General features: G+C 51.6%; 1 protein-coding gene across 1 annotated transcript in view; it reads right to left on the bottom strand.

The window, feature by feature from the left end:
* Window positions 1-26,562, bottom strand: part of LOC146869750 (fucolectin-like) — a 160,816-nt gene that overhangs the window by 90,188 nt on the left and 44,066 nt on the right. Inside the window, exon 3 of the mRNA XM_085654607.1 lies at window positions 2,248-2,283. Within this exon, the coding sequence (XP_085510733.1) occupies window positions 2,248-2,283 (36 nt within the window). The remainder of the gene's footprint in view (window positions 1-2,247; window positions 2,284-26,562) is intronic.

The raw sequence follows: 26,562 nt of genomic DNA, 5'->3' as shown, positions 1-26,562 counted from the left end.
CATGGATCCTGTGGGGGCAGACTTGCCCCACGTTGTAAGTTTTCTGTCTCATAAGGCTTCAGCAGGTTTGTCTTACAGATCTATGAATAATTTTCGATTTGCCTTTTCTGCTTGTCATACACAGGTTGATGGTAAGCCGACAAGAATGCACCTGGTTGTGTGTAAACTACATAAGGGTATCTGGGAGTCTAATCCTCCCAAGGCTAACTATTCCTTTTTGTGGGATGTGTCATTGGTACTGTTTCTTCTTGAACTGTGGCCGGACAATTCTTATTTATCTAGAAAACAGTTGTCAGCTAAGCTGGCTATGCTCTTATGTATATCTGCCTGTAGACATACTTCAGATGTGAGAGTTTTGGACTTAACAGGTAGAGTATTTACTCCCGAAGGAGTTTCCTTTACTGTAGGAAGGTAGGATCTTTCTACATGTGTACCCCCACTTTTTGCCTGGTTCTAAGCTGGTTTTGGACTAGTCTGACTGGGATCCTGCTAACCAGGAAACCAGACTATCTGCTTTCTCCCTAAACTGTTACGACATGTACTTTGGTACACTCCACATTGGAGACTGGGGTACCCTTGTCAGTCCCAGTTTATGGTGCCCATGTACCCAGGGCATAGGTACCCCAGAGGCGTCCCATGGGCTGAAGCAGGTATTGTGCCCCCACTGAGAGGCCATGCCAAATGGAACCTACAGGCCTGCCATTTGCAGCCTTTGTAAGTTGGTGCATGGACCACTTACTTAAGATATAGGTTTCCTATATCTAAGGGTCACTGCACTTAAAACCTATGAGTCACCCCTATATCAGGCCTTAACAATCCTGAAGGCAGGGTGCTTGGTTCTAAGTGAGAGGGTGCCACCGCTAATGTTAAATTGTGTGTTGTTCAATGCTTGTAAGCTTACGAAGAATGTACTTTGAGACCTGAAGATTCTACCTAATTGTTGATTACTTTGCAAAATCATTTTAATCCTGTTTCATCTCCCCCAATTATTAGATGGCTGAAATCAATCATGGCAGAAGCTGGTATTGATGCGCATGTCTTTGGAGCTCATTCTGTTCGAGGGACGATGGGCTCTAAATCCTTTACGTTGGGTTCTACCATTCAAGATATTCTGACTGGTTGACGGGTCCGGCTGACTGGTCATCTGAATCTACATTAAACAGTTTTATTATAAATCTGTGGGTGATAATACTGCTGTGGTTCTCAATAGGCATTAAACTAGCAATAATCGGGGCCTTCGGTTCTGAAATAGAATTAAAATTGATAGCATTCGCACTAAGACTTTTCAATTCTATTAAGGACACGGAGGCGAGGATTATCCCGCTCAATATGTCAGTCTTTATATGATTGTTATGAATTGTTGACTAAGCCATGTATATAAACTGTGTTGTGTGGATATTACGGGTCTTATTTTGTTTCCAGGTTTGGATCAGAAAGCAGAACGATCCTGTTCCAGTCTTCATGTCAATGTTGACACTTCGTGTTCCTGTTACTGGATGAGCTGTTGCTCCTATGTTGGGGATAAAGCAAACACAATAAGATGATGGACGGAGTGCTGAAACCTTTCAGACACTCACCCCCGGTCACTAGTAGATCTGGGTTAAATCCATCATTCTTTTGTTCACTTTGCCACCCCAGCTCATACCCAGCCATCTGCAAATCAGTCTTGACCCTCTGCCTCATGGGAACAGTCCAGCCCAACCTGCCAAGTCAGATCTTCCCTGGACCAGAAACAAGCATCCTTGGACCAGTTTCGAGGTAACACCCCATATCCGCCAGGCTAGTTGCTGGAGTTGGCCCTACAAGCGGTGCTGGTTCTCATCACAGTTGGAGTTGATGGACTGTTCGAGGCAAAGAAAGAGGCTTTTAAAATGGCGATGGCTATTATTATATGGACTGCTGGACCATGACTGGTGGTTGTGAGCAGGGTACTGTGGGAAATGTAATTTGGGTTATGTTAAAATGTTTTTCATTGGCTGCTGTTTTTTTTGCAGTAAAAGAAAGAAAAGCAATAATCCTCGCCTCGGTGTCCTTAATAGAATTGAAAATTCTTGGCGTGAATGCTAGCAAATTTTTCCTTGCTCTTCACTTAAACACATGCTGCTGATACACAAAGAAACAAAACATACATCTTTTGCACCTCCCCTGCATCCCTGACAGGCACATTTGCTTGAGACGCGCTTGCTCTGATGTGTATTGCACAAGTATTGACTTACCCGAAAGCACATTATATGTGCAAATGCTCACCTGGAAGCAGTGTGCTACCTCTGACTGGAGGGAGGGCTGAAAAAGGTAAAAAAAAGGTCATAAGATACAGAAGCACGCTGTCTATATGAACACACATTGTATAGCTGTGCATAGACAACATCACAAAACAAATTATCGCTGATAAATTATGACACACAGATTGAGTGTGCTGTGCTGTGTTTCTGAACTGTGCCGGGGTACCTTCTCTCTTTGGTGTGGTGTGCTGTGTTTCTGAGCTGTGCAGGGGTGCCTTCGCTCTCCGGTGTGCTGTGCTGTGTTTCTGAGCTGTGCAGCGGTGCCTTCTCTCTTTGGTGTGCTGTGCTGTGTTTCGGAACTGTGCAGGGCTGCCTTCTCTCTTTGGTGTGCTGTGCTGTGTTTCTGAGCTGTGCAGGGGTGCCTTCTATCTATGGTGTGCTGTGCTGTGTTTCTGAACTGTGCAGGGGTGCCTTCTCTCTATGGTGTGCTGTGCTGTGTTTCTGAACTGTGCAGGGGTGCCTTCTCTCTTTGGTGTGCTGTGTTTCTGAGCTGTGCAGGGGTGCCTTCTCTCTTTGGTGTGCTGTGCTGTGTTTCTGAGCTGTGCAGGGGTGCCTTCTCTCTTTGGTGTGCTGTGCTGTGTTTCTGAGCTGTGCAGGGGTGCCTTCTCTCTTTGGTGTGCTGTTCTGTGTTTCTGAGCTGTGCAGGGGTGCCTTCTCTCTTTGGTGTGCTGTGCTGTGTTTCTGAGCTGTGCAGGGGTGCCTTCTCTCTTTGGGGTGCTGTGCTGTGCTGTGTTTCTGAGCTGTGCAGGGGTGCCTTCTATCTATGGTGTGCTGTGCTGTGTTTCTGAACTGTGCAGGGGTGCCTTCTCTCTATGGTGTGCTGTGCTGTGTTTCTGAACTGTGCAGGGGTGCCTTCTCTCTTTGGTGTGCTGTGTTTCTGAGCTGTGCAGGGGTGCCTTCTCTCTTTGGTGTGCTGTGCTGTGTTTCTGAGCTGTGCAGGGGTGCCTTCTCTCTTTGGTGTGCTGTGCTGTGTTTCTGAGCTGTGCAGGGGTGCCTTCTCTCTTTGGTGTGCTGTGCTGTGTTTCTGAGCTGTGCAGGTGTGCCTTCTTTCTTTGGTGTGCTGTGCTGTGTTTCTGTGCTGTGCAGGGGTGCCTTCTCTCTTTGGTGTGCTGTGCTGTGTTTCTGAACTGTGCATGGGGTGCCTTCTCTCTTTGGTGTGCTGTGCTGTGTTTCTGAGCTGTGCAGGGGTGCTTTCTCTCTTTGGTGTGCTGTGCTGTGTTTCTGAGCTGTGCATGGGGTGCCTTCTCTCTTTGGTGTGCTGTGCTGTGTTTCTGAGCTGTGCAGGGGTGCTTTCTCTCTTTGGTGTGCTGTGCTGTGTTTCTGAGCTGTGCAGGGGTGCCTTCTCTCTTTGGTGTGCTATGCTGTGTTTCTAAGCTGTGCAGGGGTGCCTTCTCTCTTTGGTGTGCTATGCTGTGTTTCTGAGCTGTGCAGGGGTGCCTTCTCTTTTTGGTGTGCTGTGTTTCTGAGCTGTGCAGGGGTGCCTTCTCTCTTTGGTGTGCTGTGCTGTGTTTCTGAACTGTGCAGGGTTGCCTTCTCTCTTTGGTGTGCTGTGCTGTGTTTCCAAGCTGTGCAGAGGTGCCTTCTCTCTTTGGTGTGCTGTGCTGTGTTTCTGAGCTGTGCAGGGGTGCCTTCTCTCTTTGGTGTGCTGTGTTTCTGAGCTGTGCAGGGGTGCCTTCTCTCTTTGGTGTGCTGTGCTGTGTTTCTGAACTGTGCAGGGGTGCCATCTCTCTTTGGTGTGCTGTGCTGTGTTTCTGAGCTGTGCAGGGGTGCCTTCTCTCTTTGGTGTGCTATGCTGTGTTTCTGAGCTGTGCAGGGGTGCCTTCTCTCTTTGGTGTGCTGTGCATGGATGGAAGTGCGGAGGTGGCTCTCAACAATTTGAACAGATGCAACTCAAAATCCTGGGATTGGCACGTGCATGATCCTCCAAAAGATGTGCGCCCAGTGCTTAATTTGTGCCGGTGCTTGGCACTTGTTTTTCCACGACATGGTGACGCTGCCTGTTTATTTTTAGGTTGGAGCCTGTCAGATACTGCATGTCCAGTGGCGACAGACTTACCGGGGACATGACAGTAGCTGACCTGCACAGCAACTCTGCCCATTGCTTTTCATTGGCTTTTTCTTGTCGCTCTTATTTTCTTGCTTTCTATTTGATGTTTTTATTTGTTTTGACCCGTCAATCTAGTCTTTTCCCCTCCTGTAACGCATACCCTGTTTACCATCTCTCTGAACGATTCCTTTTATCCTTCCACCAATGTCTGCTTTTTGGGAACTATTTTTTCTTTTTCTACAAGCATTCCATGGGAAACAGCCTTTACAACTAAGTTTTTACCGCACAGCCTTCACCGCGTAGGTCAGTACAACACAGATAGGTATTTGTGCCTTTGATACGCAGTCTTTACCACGCATGCCTTTACCAAGCATGTAAGTACTTTTTTTCTAAATAACATAATTATCTCATTTAAAAAAGAGGTTTAGCTGTGGGTGGTGGTACAAGGAGGTGAGGCTAATTCGAGGATTTATGGGTGGGCAGTGGTAAAGAGAGGTAAGAGTCATTTTAGGGTTTAGTGTTTGATAGTGTTAAAGTGAAGTAAGGGTAATTTTAGTATTTAGGGGGGTAGGGGTAAAGGGAGGTAAAGTTAATTTTAAGATCTAGGGGCTGTTTGTGGTAAAAGGTGTTAAGGTTAAATTTAGGGTTTAGGGGCTGGTAGTGGTAAAGTGAGGTACGGGTAATTCTTGGGGTTTAGAGATGGGCAGAGTTAAGTTTAAATATAGGGTCTCAGAAGAAACACAATAACTAGCCCATGCCATACAACAGCTGAACGAGAAACACGATAACTAGCCCATGCCATACACCAGCTGAACGAGAAAAGCGACAACTAGCCCATGCCATGCACCAGCTGAACGAGAAAAGCGACAACTAGCCCATGCCATGCACTGAACCTAGAAGAAACACAATACTAGCCCATGCCATACAACAGTTGAACAAAAAAAATCGATAACTAGCCCATGCCATACACCAGCTGAACGAGAAAATCGATAACTAGCCTGTGCCATACACCAGCTGAACGAGAAAATCGATAACTAGCCCGTGCCATACACCAGCTGAACGAGAAAAGCGATAACTAGCCCATGCCATACACCAGCTGAACGAGAAAAGCGATAACTAGCCCATGCCATACACCAGCTGAACGAGAAAAGCGATAACCAGCCCATGCCATACACCAGCTGAACGAGAAAAGCGATAACTAGCCCATGCCATACACCAGCTGAACGAGAAAAGCGATAACCAGCCCATGCCATACACCAGCTGAACGAGAAAGGTAATAACTAGTGTTGGACTTGGCCCTTTTCCCAGAAATTTTTCGCTTTTCTGTGGAACCACATGTGTAAATGCAAAGATTGAATGTGTGCAGACTGAGTTTCCCCATTTTAAAAATGTAACTTAAAATGGATGCCAGAGCTGTGTGGTTGCGCCGTTTGACTGAGCTAGGTTGACAGTCTAGGCGTTATTTCCCAGCAACCCCAGATTTTGGAGGGAAGCCTGGCACCCAGGGTGCTCTACCCCTCCCCTTGGCCAGTTAGAGCCAGTTTCCCCAGACGCTTCTAGAAGCTTCTGGCACTGTCTGGAAGGTGGGGTGTGGGGCGTATAAAGGGCGGAGCTGGGTTGCCATGCAGTCAGTCAGAGGGTGGACCGGAGAGAGAGGGGACCTGCTGCCAGGGGTTACCGCCACATAGGCCTGTGTGCTGGGCCCTGAGCCTACCTACCCCCCCTCTACTGTCCCCAGGGCGAGGGAAAGATATAGTTGTGGCAATTCAGACCTGGAGAAGCCCTCGCAGGAGTTTTAGGCGGTAGGATTAGTCAGGGACCTATGCCTCTGAAAGTGACAGGGCTTAGGTGCTGCCTTTCAAGTGAGTGAGGGATCCTGAACTACCCACTGATCTGGCCCGGCGAGAGGAGAATCCAGGGACGACAGGCAGAGACGAATTAGTCCGCCTTCAGCCACCAACGCAACTTCCCTCCCTCCAGAAACCCTCAACCAAGGGGCAGGAACCAGAGAGCGCTATTTACAAGCTGCCCCTGGAAGGAGAGCGCTATTTACAAGCTGCCCCTGGAAGGAGAGCGCTATTTACAAGCTGCCCCTGGAAGGAGAGCGCTATTTACAAACTGCCCCTGGAAGGAGAGCGCTATTTACAAGCTGCCCCTGGAAGGAGAGCGCTATATTTGGTGAGCGCTATCTGTGAATTGACTGTGCACTGCCCCTAAAGCTGGTGGGACTACCTAGCGCCTGTAAAGAGCTATACATCATGGCCCAAAGGAGGTGAGGAGCGTGTGGCCAGGGAGAGCTGGGCGCTGAAAGATATATCGGGAGCCTACCCCGCGTGCCAGCCTACTTAGGAGCCCAGCGGGAGCCCACCCCGCGTGTGTGCCACCTTTAAAGATTTAATCTCATCGCGGGAGCCTACTCCGTATTGCCCCCGTAAGAGGAAACTGACGACAGTCACCGCCGCGACCCGAGGTGCTGCTGAGGGCCGCCGCGCTGCCTGCGGCGACCCGGAAACTGAAGTCAGAAGGCGGGACCTGCCTCCCCTGACCGGGAAGAAGCCAGGCGGGAGCCTACCCCGTGCTGGCGCATCAGCAAGGGGGCGGTGATGTCTGCAGCCTTGCGTAGGCTGCCTTGAAGTCCGGCGAGGCTGCGGCTGCCGACGGGGCTCTCCTGCACTGAAGAGAGTCCCGCGCTTGTAGAAGAGGTCCGGAAAGAGCAGGGGACAGACGAGGCACACCTCGGTGCCTGCCCCCCCCGCCAAGAAGAGACCGGTGTGTGAGGCCACCGGAGGCCCCGCGAAGTTCCGTCTCCCTACCGGGGCCCCTTCAAGTCTCCCGACATCGCTGGAGAGCCGAGAGGGAGGACGGGAGCCTACCCCGCCTCCCCCAGCCGAGGACTCGAAGTCCCGGGTCCCAGGAGGGGGCCCGGGTGAAGCCGGGAGAAGCGCCGTGGTTCGGAGCTATCCCGGAGCTAAGGAGAGCCTCGTGTGTGGTGCCAACCACCCGAGACGCCTGAGGTCTGCTCCGGAAGCTGGTGAGTGGGGCTCAGCGTGTGGATGGTTGGGGGGGTGTAGCGGGGTACATTTTCGGTGCCCGCCCCCTTGCGCCGGTGGTGGACACACCTGCCCAGCCCCCAAGGAGTGGTGAGTGGGGCTGGGCTCTGACTAGTGCCGCAGTGGGGGATTTCAGAGTCCCGGAGGGGACTCCAACCCCACGTTGACACGCTGCACTCTGCACAGCTGCCCCACAGGACAGTGGGCAGCTGCAACGGCCTAGAGGGATGCTGGAGGGGTGGACACATTGGAGGTCCCACGGACATGCCCGGATTAAATGCAATGCCTAGCGCTGCAGTGGCTGGCAATGGTTGATGCTCCCAGAGCTTGCAAAGTCTACTGCTCCAAGAGCTTGCTATGCTGAATGCTCCCAGTGAGGGGCATATTTGAAGCGTGATTGAGTTTCTATGTGCGGCTCTAGGTTAACATGCATATTTGAAGCGCTATGTTTATATGCCCTGGTTGAAGCGCTATTGATGTGCTATGTGCAACGCCATATTTACAGGCCATATTTAAGCGCTATGTCAATGGCTATATTTTGAAGCGCGTTCGCCTTGCTAGGTGCGGTGCTATGTTAAAGGCTATGTTTTAACGTACTATTCAATTGCCATGTGCAGCGCTATGTTCCTAGGCCTGATTTAAAGTGCTAGTCATTTGTTATGTGCAGCGCTAGGTTAAAAGGCTATGGGAAGCGCTAGTGTTTTGCTCTGTGCAGCGCTAGTTTCAGATGCCAGGGTTTGATGTATTGATGCACTGCCTACCCTAATTTCTGCCTCAGGCTCAGGAGTCAATCATATTGATAATGCATACGGGAATGCCATGATGTGTTTTATTCCAGGTGTCCCGGACTTTTGCTGATGTTGTGCCATGATGCTTTTATTGCAGGATTGAGGCTGATGGATTTATTTTCATGGTTTTCTAGGTCGCAATGATTCCGGCAGGGGGCCCGATTGGCCCTGCCCTGCCCTGTACATAATTCCTCCCTGTAAATGTTAACCGAGCGCCAGTTGGCGCAGTACAGAGATTGCCTATTGACACCTTGTGGTTTTGGACAATACAAAAGTTCTTTTTACCTAAACTGGTGTAGTGTCTCTTTTTGTAGAGTGCCTTGTGTGTCGCCTGTGTGTACTGCGTGGATGCTTTGCACATTTCCTCCGGAGTTTGGCCCGCCCGCTCTGCACCACGCTACCCGTTTCCAACATTGGTGTTCAGCGGTGGGATAGGACTTGTGTTTGCGCAGTACCGCAGCGACAACGGGTTGCACTGCAAATTGAGCGTTTAAAGTAATCTCAGGTTTTGGGGAATTATTGGTTTTCCTCATTGTGATTTCCTCCTGGAAGTGTGCTTTTAAATTGTGTCCCCCTGTTGCACTGTGGGTGGTGTGTCCCGGGTGTACCGTGCCAGGATGGGGTTAACCTACAACGAGGATGATCTTATGGAGTACACGGAGCAGGAAGTGATGTATTTCTGCAGGGAGAGAGGGATACCCCCAGTAGGCAACACACGCAGGAAGCTCTTTCTCTATGAGGCCCTCAAGAGGGGGGAACCTTTAGAGATTGGTGGGGACCTGTCAGATTACCCCTCCGCATATTTAAAGGGTGGATTTAGTGGAGACCCGGGGAGGACCTCCAGAGAGGGGAGGACTCCGACAGTGAGGGGGCCCCGTCCATAACCCAGGAGGGTGGTGACACTGACGAGGAGGAGGAAGATGATCGGGGGGAGACGCCAGTAGCGAGTGAGGACACCAGAGTTAGGGAGTCCCGCGCTGGGTCCAGTCCCGGGGGCACTGCCCCGTCCCTTTCCCTGTCCCCAGAAAAGTGGGTAGATAGGAGGGAAGAGAGGGAGCATCAGCTGGCGCTGGAAAGGCTCAAGGTGGAGCTAGCGCGGCTGAGGGTGGAGGAGAAGAGGCTAGAGACGGAGAAGGTCCTAGCGCAGGAGAGGATGGCGGAGGCAGAGAGGGCCTTTGCCAGGGAGAGACCAGCTAGGGAGGGTAGGTTGTCCCCTGAGAGTGGTTTTTGTGGTCTGTATTCACCAGTGAGGGTGGGATCCAGTGGTGGCAGCGAGAGTGGATCCAATGTAGGGTGTCCCGCTCCCGGAGCCCAGGAGATGGTGCCTGATTCCCAGGAAGAGGGGGACAGGTTAGAGTTCAGGGGCAGGGGAAAACTGTCCCACCAGTCCTGGGGGGAGTTTGCGGAGGTGTGTGGGACGGCATTGGAAGATTGGGTGGTGAGGAGTGCAGTGAATGAGTGGGAAGGGCTGTGCCACGTACTCATCCGGGAGCACATGCTTAGAAATTGTTCCCCGAGGTTGCGTCACCACCTAGTACAGTGTGGGTTCTCCGACCCCAGGGAGCTTGCACAGGAGGCAGACCTCTGGGTGAGGGCCAGGGTGTCTAAGGATGCATTGGGGAGTGACCCTGAAGGGGGTGGTGCAGGGATCTTCCAACCCAGTGAGGTGGGAGAGGTGGCGAATAGCCCAGCTAGGTCCCCGGGAAGAGAGACGGTTGTAGGGCCTCACGACCTATCCATAGGAAGGAGTGAGACGAGGAGGTGTACCGAGGTGCCCCAACCGCAGTCTCAGGGCCTGGAGAGTTCCGTAAGGGAGCCCCAGGTTGGGAGCCTAGGCTGTCCTGATGTGCCGCCCGGTGAGGGGGAGCCCCTAGTGTCAGGAGGACCCGGGGCATATGTAATAAGATCTCCTGAGGTCCTGGGGTTGGCCCAGTTGCAGGGTTTAGATCCTGGGCTGGGATGCCAGGTTCAGGGGTTGCCTGACCTGGCGGGTGGGACATCTGTTAACAGTGTCCCCCCGGAATTGACTTCCAGGGGTACGTCTCCAGGTGGGAGGGTGCGGAACTCTGGAAGGGGGTGCAGAGGGAGGAAGGCCTCACCTCGGGCACCGGCTCAGCCACAGGGCTTAGATCCTGGGTTGGGAGGCCAGGGATGGGTACTGCCTGACCTGGCGGGTGGGGCATCTGTTAGCAGTGCCCCCCCAGAAGTGTCTTCCAGGGGTGCTACTCCAGTTGGGAGGGTGCGGAACTCTGGGAGGGGGTCCAGGGGGAGGGAGGACTCGCCCCTGGCACCGGTGCAGCCTAAGGGTTTAGACCCTAGGCTGGGGAACCAGTTGGAGGGTCAAGGCCCTGGACTGGGGAGAGAGTGGTGGTCTGAGGGTGCCTCGCATGGGAGTAGGGTGAGGAACCCCAGAAGGAGAGGTAGGGGGAGGAGAGCCTCGCCCCTGATGGCTGGTCAGCCTGAGGGTGCGGACCCCAGGTGGGTGGACCAGTGGCAGTTTGGGACTGCAAGGAGGAGGAGGAGAGTGGTCAACGGGTACTACGGGCCTGGGGTTACTGTCCCCCACTCTGTGAGACCGCAAGGGCCAGAGACATCTGGGTGGCCTAGGGGCCAGTCTTGGCCACAACCAGCTAGGGGACCCCCGGGTGGTGGCTCAGTCGGTCGAGGAAGGTTTGAGAGAGGGAACCTTCGGGTGCTCCTGCAGTTGCGGGCCTGCATCCACCTTTTCTCGCCCTAAGCAGGGAAGCCCATCAAGGCATTGATCGGTCTACCCTGGCTTTTGGCTGGAAGGGGGTTGTGTTGGACTTGGCCCTTTTCCCAGAAATGTTTCGCTTTTCTGTGGAACCACATGTGTAAATGCAAAGATTGAATGTGTGCAGACTGAGTTTCCCCATTTTAAAAATGTAACTTAAAATGGATGCCAGAGCTGTGTGGTTGCGCCGTTTGATTGAGCTAGGTTGACAGTCTAGGCGTTATTTCCCAGCAACCCCAGCTTTTGGAGGGAAGCCTGGCACCCAGGGTGCTCTACCCCTCCCCCTAGGCCAGTTAGAGCCAGTTTCCCCAGACGCTTCTAGAAGCTTCTGGCACTGTCTGGAAGGTGGGGTGAGGGGCGTATAAAGGGCGGAGCTGGGTTGCCATGCAGTCAGTCAGAGGGTGGACCTGAGAGAGAGGGGACCTGCTGCCAGGGGTTACCGCCACATAGGCCTGTGTGCTGGGCCCTGAGCCTACCTACCCCCCCTCTACTGTCCCCAGGGCGAGGGAAAGATATAGTTGTGGCAATTCAGACCTGGAGAAGCCCTCGCAGGAGTTTTAGGCGGTAGGATTAGTCAGGGACCTATGCCTCTGAAAGTGACAGGGCTTAGGTGCTGCCTTTCAAGTGAGTGAGGGATCCTGAACTACCCACTGATCTGGCCCGGCGAGAGGAGAATCCAGGGACGACAGGCAGAGACAAATTAGTCCGCCTTCAGCCACCAACGCAACTTCCACCCCTCCAGAAACCCTCAACCAAGGGGCAGGAACCAGAGAGCGCTATTTACAAGCCGCCCCTGGAAGGAGAGCGCTATTTACAAGCTGCCCCTGGAAGGAGAGCGCTATTTACAAGCTGCCCCTGGAAGGAGAGCGCTATTTACAAACTGCCCCTGGAAGGAGAGCGCTATTTACAAGCTGCCCCTGGAAGGAGAGCGCTATATTTGGTGAGCGCTATCTGTGAATTGACTGTGCACTGCCCCTAAAGCTGGTGGGACTACCTAGCGCCTGTAAAGCGCTATACATCATGGCCCAAAGGAGGTGAGGAGCGTGTGGCCAGGGAGAGCTGGGCGCTGAAAGATATATCGGGAGCCTACCCCGCGGGCCTGCCTACTTAGGAGCCCAGCGGGAGCCCACCCCGCGTGTGTGCCACCTTTAAAGATTTAATCTCATCGCGGGAGCCTACCCCGTATTGCCCCCGTAAGAGGAAACTGACGACAATCACCGCCGCGACCCGAGGTGCTGCTGAGGGCCGCCACGCTGCCTGCGGCGACCCGGAAACTGAAGTCAGAAGGCGGGACCTGCCTCCCCTGACTGGGAAGAAGCCAGGCGGGAGCCTACCCCGTGCTGGCGCATCAGCAAGGGGGCGGTGATATCTGCAGCCTTGCGGAGGCTGCCTTGAAGTCCGGCGAGGCTGCGGCTGCCGACGGGGCTCTCCTGCACTGAAGAGAGCCCGCGCTTGTAGAAGAGGTCCGGAAAGAGCAGGGGACAGTCGAGGCACACCTCGGTGCCTGCCCCCCCCGCCAAGAAGAGACCGGTGTATGAGGCCGCCGGAGGCCCTGCGGAGTTCCGTCTCCCTACCGGGGCCCCGTCAAGTCTCCCGACATCGCTGGAGAGCCGAGAGGGAGGACGGGTGCCTACCCCGCCTCCCCCAGCCGAGGACTCGAAGTCCCGGGTCCCAGGAGGGGGCCCGGGTGAACCCGGGAGAAGCGCTGCAGTTCGGAGCTATCCTAGAGCTAAGGAGAGCCTTGTGTGCGGTGCCAACCACCCGAGACGCCTGAGGTCTGCCCCGGAAGCTGGTGAGTGGGGCTCAGCGTGGGGATGGTTGGAGGGGTGTAGCGGGGTACATTTTCGGTGCCCGCCCCCCTGCGCCGGCGGTGGACACACCTGCCCAGCCCCCAAGGAGTGGTGAGTGGGGCTGGGCTCTGACCAGTGGGGGATTTCAGAGTCCCGGAGGGGACTCCAACCCCACGTTGACGCGCTGCACTCTGCACAGCTGCCCCACAGGACAGTGGGCAGCTGCAACGGCCTAGAGGGATGCTGGAGGGGTGGACACATTGGAGGCCCCACGGACATGCCCGGATTAAATGCAATGCCTAGCGCTGCAGTGGCTGGCAATGGTTGATGCTCCCAGAGCTTGCAAAGTCTACTGCTCCAAGAGCTTGCTATGCTGAATGCTCCCAGTGAGGGGCATATTTGAAGCGCGATTGAGTTTCTATGTGCGGCTCTAGGTTAACATGCATATTTGAAGCGCTATGTTTATATGCCCTGGTTGAAGCGCTATTGATGTGCTATGTGCAACGCCATATTTACAGGCCATATTTAAGCGCTATGTCAATGGCTATGTTTTGAAGCGCGTTCGCCTTGCTAGGTGCGGCGCTATGTTAAAGGCTATGTTTTAACGTACTATTCAATTGCCATGTGCAGCGCTATGTTCCTAGGCCTGATTTAAAGTGCTAGTCATTTGTTATGTGCAGCGCTAGGTTAAAAGGCTATGGGAAGCGCTAGTGTTTTGCTCTGTGCAGCGCTGGTTTCAGATGCCAGGGTTTGATGTATTGATGCACTGCCTACCCTAATTTCTGCCTCAGGCTCAGGAGTCAATCATATTGATGATGCATACGGGAATGCCATGATGTGTTTTATTCCAGGTGTCCCGGACTTTTGCTGATGTTGTGCCATGATGCTTTTATTGCAGGATTGAGGCTGATGGATTTATTTTCATGGTTTTCTAGGTCGCAATGATTCCGGCAGGGGGCCCGATTGGCCCTGCCCTGTACATAATTCCCCCCTGTAAATGTTAACCGAGTGCCAGTTGGCGCAGTACAGAGATTGCCTATTGACACCTTGTGGTTTTGGACAATACAAAAGTTCTTTTTATCTAAACTGGTGTAGTGCCTCTTTTTGTAGAGTGTGAGAAGTTGGCCTGATGTATGATGTCACTAGTTCTAGTGTACACCTTATATCAGTCCAAACAACCCTTATGGTGATTGGTTGTAAAGTCAACCTTATAGACCAGCTATCCTAGTGGTAGCATGGACAAGAGCAGTTTTAGGCTAAACTCTGAATGGCATGTGAAGCCAGCTGTGATACCATATATAATCCCTTGAATACCAAATGAAAGGACACCACAACAGATATATATATAAAATAAAGTGTATTTATTCTAGTCAAACCCTCAGCACTCTTTATGAGATTAGAGGTAAGTACAACACAGTCCTATTCAAGCATACATTAAGTCACACAGGTAAGTAATACAGTTAGGCCCTAGGGGCCACGCAAACCATATACTAAAGAAGTGGTATAAGGACCACTGTCACGGAAATAGGATAGGCCTAGGCCTAGGGAATCGCTGGGGCTACACTACACTAGCAACAGTTAGGAAGTGGGAGGCCCACGGGATTCAGGTGCAGAGTGGAAACACTCACGCGTAATGCGTAAAAGTCAATAGAATTACTAGCAGTTAGAAATTAACAGTTTAAGGACACTTCTGAAGCAGCTAGAGAGTCGAGACTCGGAAACTAGACCCTAGGATAGTCACTACCCTTGTGAGCACCGAAGTACCCAAGTTACCTAGCCCACGGGCTGCGGGTGCATAGGTGTGAACTTGCGTCAGGTTTCGTCGTGGACTTCTATGGATGCCTGAAGGAAAGTTGCTGACAGGCAGTCAGTGAAGAGTGTCCGGTGGATCCCAAGGCTGGGATCAAGAAGAGAAGATACCTGCAAGCAGAAGGGACAGAGTCAAGGTCACTAGCCAGTGACCGCGTGGAACCAGGAAGGAACCAGGCGATGTCATGAAGATTGCAGGTGAAGGGTGAAGCTTGTCGCTGCAGCCACGGGTACCAGGAGACGTCGAGGACGACCAGGACCAGGAGGCGAGCTGTCCCACAAAGGCTCTTGCTGTCGGCGGCGTCGAAGTCGAACTAGGACTCACCAAGCCTTGGCAAGCGGAACCCACGAAGAACGGAGGACTTGCTTCTGGTGCAGACCAGGAAGGTCTGGGGTGCTTCTCTTTTGCAAAGAAGCGGGAGCCAGTCTGGAGGAGCCAAACCAGCAGTGAAGATTTCAAGGTGTGTCGTCACAAAGGCCGCTAGCCAACGGGCAAGCAACCGGACAGACGCGGCAAGCAGGAAAATGCATAAGGGCCCCACGCAGGACTCGTGGAGTGTGGGGGGCTGATCTTCGGTGCAGATGGTGCTTGGGGTTGGGGCTTCTCAATCCCCGGTGCACAACTTCGAGGGTTCCTCAGAAGCTGCGCTGGAAGATACTCGCCACTTTTCCCAGGTAGCCGGTCCCACGTCTCTCGTCGCCTCCACAGATCTCAGCTCGGCTGTGGATGTGGATCATGGTCGGAGAAGTCTGGAAGTCAAGGCTCTGGTCGGGCTCTACAGTCGGTCCCTCGTAGAACTTCAGCAAAGCAAAGGGTAGTCTCTTGATGGTGCCTGTTTGCACAGGGTAGCCACTCCTTGGCCACAAGGGAGATTCTTCAGTCTTCTTCTTTCGTCGAATGTCGAAGGTCCAGAGTTTCTGTTCAAGTTTCAGGTTCAGGATAATCTAATCTCCTGGGGCCCAGCTACCACTCTTATACTAATCTGGGGGGCTGGGTTGCCTGCTAGGTCACGCCTTATGGGTGGGACCTGGGAGGGGGGTGGTTACACCCCCTTCCCTTTGTCCAGATTCGCGCCAGGACTGGGGCTGGAGTGCCCCAGCACCGGTTTGAACTGGACTATGCATGGAGCACCTTGTGTGCCCCAGGCAGTGTCTCGTTTCATTCATCCCTCCCTGCCCCAATACACTAAGGCCTGTCTGGGGTGGTGCTCGCACCTCCCAAGGCAGGAAACCTATTGTCCAAGCCTCCCTTGCCGGGATCACTCCCAGCAGCAGGAGGTCAGACTTGTGTCGTGGCAGCAGCATCCATTTTGTGATGCTGGGGCTCTGGTTAACTTTAACCGGGTAAGTAGGTTACAACATGTGTTCTCCCTCTAGAAGGGAGAGATAATATCCTCATCCCCAGAAATGGGATGGGGGTATTATTCCAAAGTGTTAGACACCTTACACGACATGTTTTGATAAAGCCAAACCATAGTTACCATAACCGTTTAAGATTATAAGGCACTTTAAGAGTATATGGTAGGCTATATCATAGAACAGCTATAAGGACATGGTTCCGAAAGCTGCAGACAGGCTCAGCTCATGCTAGAGCACCATCTCACATGTTACCAAGCACTCTGCCTCCAGGATTGTTAAGGCCTGCCATAGGAGTGGCTGATAGGTACACATGTGTCTACATGTAAGATAGGTATAGGAATACTACACCTAAGCAAGGAGTGATTACACGACCTTGCCCCAGCTGAGTGATCAGCCAGTTGTGTCATAATGGAAGGCCAGGGGTGGCATAATACATGCTGCAGCCCCTGGTAGGCCTAGGGTACACCTCTGCCCTGGGTACCTAAGGTACACTGTACAGGGGCCAATAAGGTGATCCTATCCAAATGGGTTATGCACCTAAAGTACATAGTATCAATTTAGAGAGAGAACAGCAGGGCTGTGGGTCTGATTAGCAGGCCCACAGCCACATCTTTAAGTCGAAAACCAGTAAAGCAAAAGCAAAAAGTGGGGGTGAACATAGAAAGCAGACCCTACTCTCCTACACAACCCCCCCCCCCCAAACTTAGGGACATTAAACTAACCTTGACCAGTTGAGTCTTCATGTTCTAAGTGGAAATATCTGGAGAGTCCATCTGCATTGGCATGGTCAGTCCCAGGTCTGTGTTCCACTGTGAAGTCCATCCCCTGTAGGGAAATGGACCACCTAAGAAGTTTGGGATTTTCACCCTTCATCTGATTTAGCCACAAGAGGGGCTTATGGTCTGTCTGAATCTTGAAGTGAGTGCCAAACAAGTATGGCCTCAGCTTCTTCAGGGCCCAAACCACAGCAAAGGCCTCCCTCTCAATAGCTGACCAACGTTTCTCTCTAGGGGTCAGCCTTCTACTTATAAAAGCAATGGGCTGGTCTTGACCATCTATATTAAGTTGTGAAAGAACAGCTCCCACACCTAACTCAGAAGCATCTGTCTGGACAATGAACTTTTTGGAGTAGTCTGGACTTTTCAGAATAGGTGCACTGCACATGGCCTGCTTCAGGTCATCAAATGCTTTTTGACAGCTTACTGTCCACTGAACTTTCTTTGGCATTTTCTTGGAGGTCAAGTCATTAAGTGGTGTCACAATGGACCCATAGTTCTTAACAAACTTTCTGTAGTACCCAGTCAGGCCCAAGAAAGCTCTGACCTGAGTCTGGGTAGTTGGAGGAGTCCAGTCCTTTATGGTCTGGCTCTTGCTCTCCAGTGGTTGAACCTGACCCCCACCAACTAGGTGGCCCAGGTATACAACCTTGCTCTGCCCTATCTGGCACTTAGTGGCCTTGATAGTGAGGCCTGCCTTTTGCAGGGCCTCTAAAACATTCCTCAGGTGGACCAGGTGATCCTCCCAGGTGGAGCTAAAGACAGCAATATCATCAAGATAAGCTGCACAATATTCATCCAACCCAGAAAGGACTTGATTCACCAGCCTTTGGAAAGTGGCAGGTGCATTCTTCAAACCAAAGGGCATTACCACCAATTGATAATGTCCTCCTAGAGTCGAGAAAGCAGTTTTGGCCTTTGCATTCTCAGCTAGTCTGATTTGCCAGTAGCCTGCTGTCAGGTCAAATGTGCTCAAAAACTTAGCAGCTGCCAGTCTGTCAATGAGCTCATCTGCCCTAGGTATTGGGTGGGCATCTGTCCTAGTGACAGCATTGAGACCTCTGTAATCCACGCAAAACCTCATCTCTCTCTTACCATCTTGGGTGTGAGGTTTTGGCACAAAGACCACAGGACTAGCCCAAGGGCTCTCTGAAGGTTCAACAACTCCCAGCTCCAACATCTTTTGTACCTCAACTTTTATGCAGTCCCTGACATGGTCAGGTTGCCTGTAGATTTTACTCTTCACAGGCAGACTGTCACCAGTGTCCACCTCATGGGTGCACCAGTTTGTCTGACTTGGGGTGAGAGAGAACATATTTCTGTAGGATTGCAGAACCTGTCTGCAGTCCTGTTGCTGATGGACAGTGAGGCTGTCAGAAAAGACCACACCATCAACTGAGCCATCATCAGGGTTCTGAGTCAACAGGTCTGGGAGAGGGTCACTCTCTTCCTCCTGCCCCTCATCTGTAGCCATGAGTAAGCCCATGTCTGCCCTGTCAACATATGCCTTCAATCTGTTGACATGAAGCACCCTGTGGGGGCTTCTGGGAGTCCCAAGGTCCACCAAGTATGTGACTTCTCCCTTTTCCTCAACAATAGTGTGGGGTCCAGACCATTTGTCTTGGAGTGCTGCTGGGGCCACTGGCTCCAACACCCACACTTTTTGCCCTGGCTGGTAAACAGTCAGCACAGCCTTTTGGTCATGCCAAGCTTTATGGAGTTCTTGGCTTGTCTCAAGGTTTTTAGAAGCCTTCTTCATATACTCTGCCATCCTGGAGCGGAGACCAAGTACATAATCCACTATATCAAGTTAGGGTTGTCTGAGAGGTCTCTCCCATCCTTCCCTTACTAAACATAGGGGTCCTCTTACAGGATGCCCAAACAAAAGCTCAAAAGGGCTGTAGCCAACCCCCTTTTGTGGGACCTCTCTGTAAGCAAACAGAAGGCAGGGTAAAAGGATGTCCCATCTTCGCCTAAGCTTGTCTGGTAAACCTTTTATCATTCCCTTTAGGGTCTTGTTGAATCTCTCAACAAGCCCATTGCACTGTGGGTGATAGGGTGTGGTGAACTTGTAGTTCACACCACACTCCTTCCACATTGCAGTCAAGTATCCTGACATGAAGTTGGCACCTCTGTCAGAAATGACCTCCTTTGGAAAGCCCACTCTGGAGAATACTCCAAGCAGGGCCCTTGCCACAACAGGAGCTGTTGTGGTCCTCAGGGGAATAGCTTCTGGATACCTGGTGGCATGGTCCACTATCACCAGTATAAATCTGTGCCCAGATGCTGTTTGTGGGTCCATTGGTCCTACAATATCTATGCCCACTCTTTCAAAGGGAACCCCCACCACAGGTAGTGGTATGAGGGGGGCCTTTGTGGTGCCACCTGATTTGCCACTGACTTGGCAGGTGACACAGGAGCGACAAAACTCCTTGGTATCTTCTGACATATGGGCCAGTGAAAGTGAGGGACAAGCCTGTCCCAAGTCTTTTTCTGGCATAAGTGTCCTGCAAGGGGAATATCATGGGCCAAGGTAAGAAGGAAGCCTCTGAACTTCAGTGGTATGACCAACCTCCTGGATGCACCAGGCTTGGGGTCTCTAGCCTCTGAATACAGTAGCCCTTCATCCCAATACACTCTATGGGTACCTTGAGCATTCCCTGCAGCCTCAGCAGCAGCCTGCTGTCTGAGGGGTTCAAGAGAGGGGCAGTCTAATTGAGCCTGCCTCAGATCTGCCCTTGAAGGTCCCCCTGTCCCAAGAAACTCAACCTTATCAGGTTCAAGTTCTTCTAGGACAGTTCCTTCAGGGCTCTCAGAATCATCCTCCTGGGAGGGCTGATCCACCACCTGAGGCAGGGGGGAAGGCACAGCCTTAACCCTACTGCTCTTTCTCTTGGGTTGTGACTGGTCCATAGTTTCAGGATTCAGCACTTGTTCAGTGGTGCACTTTTTGGCCTGTGACCTGGTCGCAGCAAGGACATGTGCATCTATCCCCAGCATTTCTGCATGGGTCCTATACTCCACTTCAGACCAAACTGAAGTTTCAAGATCATTGCCCAGTAAACACTCTACAGGAAGGTCTGAACTAACAACAACTTTCTTGAGGCCAGTTACCCCTCCCCAGGAGAAGTTAACAATAGCCACACTATGGGAGGTAGTGGCATTGCTAGCGTTGGTCACTAGGTAATTCTCACCTAGTATGATCTGTCCAGGGTCCACAAAGGCAGGTGTCACCATTGTGACATTAGCCCCAGTGTCCCTGTAGGCCTGAGCCATTCTTTGGTTGATAAAAGGAGTCTGTCTGTACTTGCCCAGGTTACCGGGGCCTACAGTAGAGGACAAAGCTAAGTCCCCATCACAGATCAGAACAGCCTGAGTAGGTATTCTGACTAGGCCAGAATCCTCCTCAGTTCCCAGGGTTAACCCTACTACACCCTTTTGCTGGGAACCACCACTTGCGGCTGGACTAGGGGGTACAGTTGCCTTAGGGGCAATGGTGGCTAGGGGGCTTATCCTTTTTGATGCACTCACTAAACCAATGTGAGTTGGACTTACAATAGTTGCACCATGGTTTCTTTTGCCCATCTTTCTTTTGATCCTTTTTGGGACCACCCTCCCCCTGAGCCTTTTGGGGGCCTGGTGAAGACTTCTGGTCTTTTTGTTTCTGATCATTACCCTTCTGGTCTGCCTTTTTCTGATCACCGCCCTGGTTCTGGTTTTTCTGCTTAACTCTAGTCCTGACCCATCTATCTGCCTTCTTTCCCAATTCTTGGGAAGAAGTCAGATCAGAATCAATCAGGTGTTGATGCAGTAGCTGGTTTTGACAGTTGTTAAGTATTTGTTCTCTCATGATCAAATTATACAATCCTGTACCTTAACCTTACTTCCCACTAGCCAGCCTTCCAGAGCCTTAGTGGCACAATCTACAAAGTCAGTCCAGTCCTGAGTCTGTGTCTTCTGGGTATCCCTGAACAACAACCTGTATTGTTCAGTGGTTAGGCCAAACCCATCAATTAGAGCACTCTTTAGGACAGTGTAATTGTCTGCATCCTCATCACTAACTGTGAGGAGCTTGTCTCTACCCTTCTCAGAGAAGGAGAGCCACAAGATAGCTGCCCACTGACTTTGGGGTACCTGCTGTACTTTGCAAGCTCTCTCCAAAGCAGTTATCCATGTGTGGATGTCATCCCCACACTTGTAGGGAGGGACAATCTTGCTCAGGTTTCTATTATCATAGTGCCTGTCTCTATCCTTAGGGATATTGCTGCCACCAGTGGGTTCTGACCCACTTAACTTTTGCTCTCTAGCCAGAGCAAGCTTCTCTTTGGTAAGGGCAAGATCTTCCCTCTGAATCCTCAGATTAGCTTCCCTCATTCTGGCTTCATGCTCCTTTCTCTCGGGGGAAGTCATTCCCCTGTGAGAAGAGGCATTAGAGATGCTAGAGACATGGGAGTGGATGGATTCCCTTGAAGGGGATCTGTCTCTCCTGCTTCTCTGGTTAAGCCCACTTGGGGGTCTGTATGGGGGGACCCCATGCAAACTCCCATGTAAGCTTAGGTTAGCCTGGCTAAGTCTTCCTACTTGGCCCTGGCTGTCTACCTCTTCATCTGAAGTCCCATCTGACTCATCTGTGGTGGGTAGACCCTCCTTTGTACCTAGGGTACTGGCCTGTGAGGCCCTAAGAGTATCATACTCCTCTAGGAGTTGTACTAGCTGAAGGAGGGTAGGGTTTGCACCCTGTTTTAACTTTCTGGAGGTACACAATTGTCTCCTCTCCTGAAAAGTTAGGGTATCATATCTAGAGGGGGTCTTCTTCAGACCTGCCCCTCCTGAGAGAGCATCTCCTTGATCTCCTCCCAGAGACATGATCTAGTGAGGGTGTGGTGTGTGCACCTACCTACACTAGTTGTTTCTACTAAACCTCTCTAGTAGTTGTAGTCAGGGTGTGTTACTCCCTTCAACCTACAACCACTAAGTCCAGTAGGACTTAAGTATTATAATCTATGTTATATGTACCTAAACAATATCTGTGTGATCTTTCAATTTAGTATCTCAAGATTACAATGGTATTACAACAGCAAGCTCAGATCCCAACCGCTGCTCACCAATGTGAGAAGTTGGCCTGATATATGATGTCACTAGTTCTAGTGTACACCTTATATCAGTCCAAACAACCCTTATGGTGATTGGTTGTAAAGTCAACCTTATAGACCAGCTATCCTAGTGGTAGCATGGACAAGAGCAGTCTTAGGCTAAACTCTGAATGGCATGTGAAGCCAGCTGTGATACCATATATAATCACTTGAATACCAAATGAAAGGACACCACAACAGATATATATATAAAATAAAGTGTATTTATTCTAGTCAAACCCTCAGCACTCTTTATGAGATTAGAGGTAAGTACAACACAGTCTTATTCAAGCATACATTAAGTCACACAGGTAAGTAATACAGTTAGGCCCTAGGGGCCACGCAAACCATATACTAAAGAAGTGGTATAAGGACCACTGTCACGGAAATAGGATAGGCCTAGGCCTAGGGAATCGCTGGGGCTACACTACACTAGCAACAGTTAGGAAGTGGGAGGCCCACGGGATTCAGGTGCAGAGTGGAAACACTCACGTGTAATGCGTAAAAGTCAATAGAATTACTAGCAGTTAGAAATTAACAGTTTAAGGACACTTCTGAAGCAGCTAGAGAGTCGAGACTCGGAAACTAGACCCTAGGATAGTCACTACCCTTGTGAGCACCGAAGTACCCAAGTAACCTAGCCCACGGGCTGCGGGTGCATAGGTGTGAACTTGCGTCGGGTTTCGTCGTGGACTTCTATGGATGCCTGCAGGAAAGTTGCTGACAGGCAGTCAGTGAAGAGTGTCCGGTGGATCCCAAGGCTGGGATCAAGAAGAGAGGATACCTGCAAGCAGAAGGGACAGAGTCAAGGTCACTAGCCAGTGACCACGTGGAACCAGGAAGGAACCAGGTGATGTCGTGAAGATTGCAGGTGAAGGGTGAAGCTTGTCGCTGCAGCCACGGGTACCAGGAGACGTCGAGGACGACCAGGACCAGGAGGCGAGCTGTCCCACGAAGGCTTTTGCTGTCGGCGGCGTCGAAGTCGAACTAGGACTCACCAAGCCTTGGCAAGCGGAACCCACGAAGAACGGAGGACTTGCTTCTGGTGCAGACCAGGAAGGTCTGGGGTGCTTCTCTTTTGCAAAGAAGCGGGAGCCAGTCTGGAGGAGCCAAACCAGCAGTGAAGATTTCAAGGTGTGTCGTCACAAAGGCCGCTAGCCTACAGGCAAGCAACCGGACAGACGTGGCAAGCAGGAAAATGCAGAAGGGCCCCACGCAGAACTCGTGGAGTGTGGGGGGCTGATCTTCGGTGCAGATGGTGCTTGGGGTTGGGGCTTCTCAATCCCCGGTGCACAACTTCGAGGGCTCCTCAGAAGCTGCGCTGGAAGATACTCGCCACTTTTCCCAGGTAGCCGGTCCCACGTCTCTCGTCGCCTCCACGGATCTCAGCTCGGCTGTGGATGTGGATCAGGGTCGGAGAAGTCTGGAAGTCAAGGCTCTGGTCGGGCTCTGCAGTCGGTCCCTCATAGAACTTCAGAAAAGCAAAGGGTAGTCTCTTGATGGTGCCTGTTTGCACAGGGTAGCCACTCCTTGGCCACAAGGGAGATTCTTCAGTCTTCTTCTTTCGTCGAATGTCGAAGGTCCAGAGTTTCTGTTCAAGTTGCAGGTTCAGGATAATCTAATCTCCTGGGGCCCAGCTACCACTCTTATACTAATCTGGGGGGCTGGGTTGCCTGCTAGGTCACGCCTTATGGGTGGGACCTGCGAGGGGGGTGGTTACACCCCCTTCCCTTTGTCCAGTTTCGCGCCAGGACTGCGGCTGGAGTGCCCCAGCACCGGTTTGAACTGGACTATGCATGGAGCACCTTGTGTGCCCCAGGCAGTGTCTCGTTTCATTCATCCCTCCCTGCCCCAATACACTAAGGCCTGTCTGGGGTGGTGCTCACACCTCCCAAGGCAGGAAACCTATTGTCCAAGCCTCCCTTGCCGGGATCACTCCCAGCAGCAGGAGGTCAGACTTGTGTCGTGGCAGCAACATCCATTTTGTGATGCTGGGGCTCTGGTTAACTTTAACCGGGTAAGTAGGTTACAACATGTCTTCTCCCTCTAGAAGGGAGGGAAAATATCCTCATCCCCAGAAATGGGATGGGGGTATTATTCCAAAGTGTTAGACACCTTACATGACATGTTTTGATAAAGCCAAACCATAGTTACCATAACCGTTTAAGATTATAAGGCACTTTAAGAGTATATGGCAGGCTATATCATAGAACAGCTATAAGGACATGGTTCCGAAAGCTGCAGACAGGCTCAGCTCATGCTAGAGCACCATCTCACATGTTACCAAGCACTCTGCCTCCAGGATTGTTAAGGCCTGCCATAGGAGTGGCTGATAGGTACACATGTGTCTATATGTATGATAGGTATAGGAATACTACACCTAAGCAAGGAGTGATTACACGACCTTGCCCCAGCTGAGTGATCAGCCAGTTGTGTCATAATGGAAGGCCAGGCCAGGGGTGGCATAATACATGCTGCAGCCCCTGGTAGGCCTAGGGTACACCTCTGCCCTGGGTATCTTAGGTACACTGTACAGGGGCCAATAAGGTGATCCTATCCAAATGGGTTATGCACCTAAAGTACATAGTATCAATTTAGAGAGAGAACAGCAGGGCTGTGGGTCTGATTAGCAGGCCCACAGCCACATCTAAGTCGAAAACCAGTAAAGCAAAAGCAAAAAGTGGGGGTGAACATAGAAAGCAGACCCTACTCTCCTACACCTTGTGTGTCGCCTGTGTGTACTGCGTGGATGCTTTGCACATTTCCTCCGGAGTTTGGCCCGCCCGCTCTGCACCACGCTATCTGTTTCCAACAACTAGCCCATGCGATGCACTGAACCTAGAAGAAACACAATACTAGCCCATGCCATACAACAGCTGAACGAGAAAATCGATAACTAGCCCATGCCATACACCAGCTGAACAAGAAAACCGATAATTAGTCCATGCCATACACCAGCTGAACGAGAAAAGTGATAACTAGCCCGTGCCATACAACAGCTCAATGAGAAAATCGATAACTAGCCCTGACTGCTGCTTGCTGCCTTCACGCCGGACAAAGCCGGACAAAGCTATTTGCATCCTGAGGAGGGCGGGACTGCGAGGACCAGCTTCCCCAGCGCCCGGAGTATCATCGGCGCAGCTGGGCCCTCTTCCCAGCCACTCCCCCTGACCAGTGCAGCAACTCGCGGCCCCCGCTTCGCGGGGGCCGCTCGGAGGTATAAATTCCCAATCTTACCAGAACTTTGTGTGCCCTGACTGCTGCTTGCTGCCTTCACGCCGGACAAAGCCGGACAAAGCTATTTGCATCATGAGGAGGGCGGGACTGCGAGGACCAGCTTCCCCAGCACCCGGAGTATCATCGGCGCAGCTGGGTCCTCTTCCCAGCCACTCCCACTGCCGAAGCTCATTGCATATCTACTGCCCACTCCATTCGCGCTCGGAACGAAGAGCGGTGCGAAGACCAGGCAAAGAGCGGGCCGTTTGAGGCCGTTCGAGGTCAGGCGAGCAAGGGCCAAGGCCTGGCCTATATACTATACCCGGTCCACAGCACCGTAACAAGTACTTGACAAATGTCGGCCAGAGAAACAAGAAGTCGATCCATGCGTGCCGCAGGTGCAGCCAAAGTTACTTTAGACACTTACTTTGCCAAAGCTGGCTCACTGATAATCGATGAAATATCTATTCTCGAAAGGCGGATAGCCCAAGAGATTGATTGGGTTAGAAGATCCTCATTAGGTCCCATCGCACTTGCCACTACGCCTAAACAAACTGATGCTCCTAAACCCGCAGACTCAGGGGGGTCAAATGGTATTTTTGATATGGCAGTCTCGCGCAGCCCTACCGCAATTATTGCTGATTGCGATATGACTGCTATTACGGAACTGAGTATTTTGCCCCTCCCCTGCGTTAGGCCCTCCTCTCTCCCCTCGAGTGCCACTCTCCCCACTGATGACGCAACTAGTGAGAGACACATTTCTAATTCTGAGTCTTCACTGAGAGGGAGGGAAGGAGCTATTCCCAAAAGAAAAACGAAGGCTGGTTTTATTGGAGGGCGTAAGTCGATTGCTCCCAAACGTAATTCAAAAAATGACCCCACGCTCAAGACCTCCAAAGCCAGGTTATTGAATCAACATGGGAAAAATAGGTTACCATCTAATTCTAATATGTTTGAGCCACCTCCCAGTCAAAACTCCACATTAGCTAAGGAGCCCCCTACTCTCTTGGATATCCGAACCCTCCTAAAGGAAATTTTAAGTCCTCTGGAGGATCGCATCTCCAAGATAGAAACACTTCTATTGGAAATTCGCAGGGGTCCCTCCTATACACTAAAGGGGAAGCAGTCATCTAGCTCCAAGACAAATGAGGAGTGTGAGAATATATCTTCGCTCCCCTCTAGGAAAGGCTCAATCCCATCTCAGCCTACCCTAACACGTGTATCCACTGTACCCCCAATAGAGAATTCACTACTACACAATCCAAATGCAATCGCCCAAGAAGTTTTGGCTGCACCTCCAGCCGAGGCATTGTCGTTGGCTCGACAGGACATAACAATCAATCTCCCACCTCAGGCTAATCCATATGTAGTGATTCTAGCTGGCATTCCTGAATTGAGTCCTGCTGCCAGAGAACCAGTTGATGCACTAAAAAATAAGACTGCTCATTGGCTGTCTAAAAATAGACCCCTTCCCGAGGGCATACACAGCGAGGTCCTTGTGGTAAGAAGAGTCCCCTGGGTGGGCTCCACTAGGAAATCCATCCAGGGTGACTGTGTTGTG

This window comes from Triturus cristatus, chromosome 1_1 (genome assembly GCF_964204655.1).
Source record: "Triturus cristatus chromosome 1_1, aTriCri1.1, whole genome shotgun sequence".
Taxonomy (NCBI): domain Eukaryota; kingdom Metazoa; phylum Chordata; class Amphibia; order Caudata; family Salamandridae; genus Triturus; species Triturus cristatus.
This window is presented reverse-complemented; position numbering and strand designations above follow the sequence as displayed.